Source organism: Phycodurus eques, chromosome 13 (assembly GCF_024500275.1).
Source record: "Phycodurus eques isolate BA_2022a chromosome 13, UOR_Pequ_1.1, whole genome shotgun sequence".
Taxonomy (NCBI): domain Eukaryota; kingdom Metazoa; phylum Chordata; class Actinopteri; order Syngnathiformes; family Syngnathidae; genus Phycodurus; species Phycodurus eques.
This window is the reverse complement of record NC_084537.1, coordinates 23,614,035-23,615,691: the sequence shown is the minus strand read 5'-3', so window position 1 is coordinate 23,615,691 and position 1,657 is coordinate 23,614,035. Positions and strand designations below refer to the sequence as shown.

General features: G+C 40.8%; 1 protein-coding gene across 1 annotated transcript in view; it reads left to right on the top strand.

The window, feature by feature from the left end:
• psma8 (proteasome 20S subunit alpha 8) overlaps positions 1-1,399 on the top strand; it is a 5,948-nt gene extending 4,549 nt beyond the window's left edge. Inside the window, exons 6-7 of the mRNA XM_061693803.1 lie at positions 830-892; positions 978-1,399. Coding sequence (XP_061549787.1) covers positions 830-892; positions 978-1,073 — 159 coding nt within the window. The 3' untranslated portion in view covers positions 1,074-1,399. The remainder of the gene's footprint in view (positions 1-829; positions 893-977) is intronic.
• The last annotated feature ends 258 nt before the right edge of the window (positions 1,400-1,657 follow it).

The window sequence follows — 1,657 nt, the reverse complement described above, 5'->3', positions numbered from 1 at the left end:
CGGCGCTACATGCGTAAGTGCAACTTGAAACTCTACTAAGCAAAGCAAAAGCCATTTATTAACAACACCCAGAAACGCCGGCGGCTTCTCTGGGCCCGAGCTCATCTAAGATGGACCGACGCAAAGTGGAAAAGCGTTCTGTGGTCCGACGAGTCCACATTTCAAATTGATTTTGGAAATTGTGGACGTCGTGTCCTCGGGGCCAAAGCAGAAAAGAACTATCCGGACTGTTATGCACGCAAAGTTCAAAAGCCAGCATCTGTGACGGTATGGGGCTAGTGCCAATGGCATGGGTGACTTACACATCTGTGAAGGCACCATTAATGCTGAAAGGTACATACAGGTTTGGAGAAACATATGCTGCCATCCAAGCACCATCTTTGTCATGGACGCCCCTGCTTATTTCAGCAAGACAATGCGAAACCATATTCTGCACGTGTTACAACATTGTGGCTTCGTAGTAAAAGAGTGCTAGACTGACCTGCCTACAGTCCAGACCTGTCTCCCATTGAAAACAGCTGAAGCTGTACATCGAGTAAGAATGGGAAAGAATTCCACCTAGTGTGTTGTGAATCTGTAAGAGTTTCACTTTTTGAATCAAACTTCTGGAATGAATTAACTTTTCTACTATAGTCGGTTTATTGATACGCTCGTGTAAATTGCATATCGCGGCAAGCAAGAATTGTGTATAGCAAGTTTGTCGTAGTAATAAAAAGAGGGGTGTGGGGGGAATACACTGAGTTGACTCAACAGTGCCCGCTTTTCTTTATTGCTCTTATTTGTGTGAACAAACCCCACCATTTTGTCACATGATGTATTCCTCTCACAGGTGGTCCAGTCAGGTGGGAAAAATATTGAACTGGCTGTTATCAGACGGAATCAACCACTGAAGGTGATTTTCACTCGCGTGGCTTCACTTTTATTCTATTCGTGTTCCACGTAAGCTCGTAATGAGAGTCTGTTTTGGCTGTTATCAGATCCTGGAGTCCAAGGAGATCGAGACGCTTGTGGCTGAGATTGAAAAGGAAAAAGAGGAAGAGGCCGAAAAGAAGAAGCAGAAAAAGTCCACTTGAAATCTTTATTATTATATTTTTTTTTTTTTATTGCACTTGGATATGGAAGTAGCCTTTTTAGGGAGGGTAAAGGGGGCTGATAACTCATCATATATTTCACTGTAAAGAGGTGAATCCTAACTTGGGATACTGCACCAGATGTACTATACTTCCAGCTGTGTGTAAATACTCATACATACATGCAGCGCTCAAGTTAGGTTTCACATAAGGACACTTTTCTATCATTCATCAAAGTGCTTTGATGATGACAAATATCCCATTTTAAAATAGACCGTTCAGAATTGTAATTGGGAACAATTCTCAATAAAAGATGACTTGTTTATAAAGCCTTACTGACCTTCATATCATGACACAAAAGAGAAAAAACATGACAGTATCTCAGCTTTATAGTGGGGGACAACAAAAGCCTCAGGGGATAAATAAAGAATTCTTGCTCTTAATGACAACAATTGCAGATATTACAATATTCATACATAATCTACCAGTGTTTTCTTCAGCCTTAGGAAGTCCACATGACATGTCACAGTCTCTTTTGTCAATTCTCTAAATATAATAAAAAATGCAGTCATTTAAAGCACCACTAA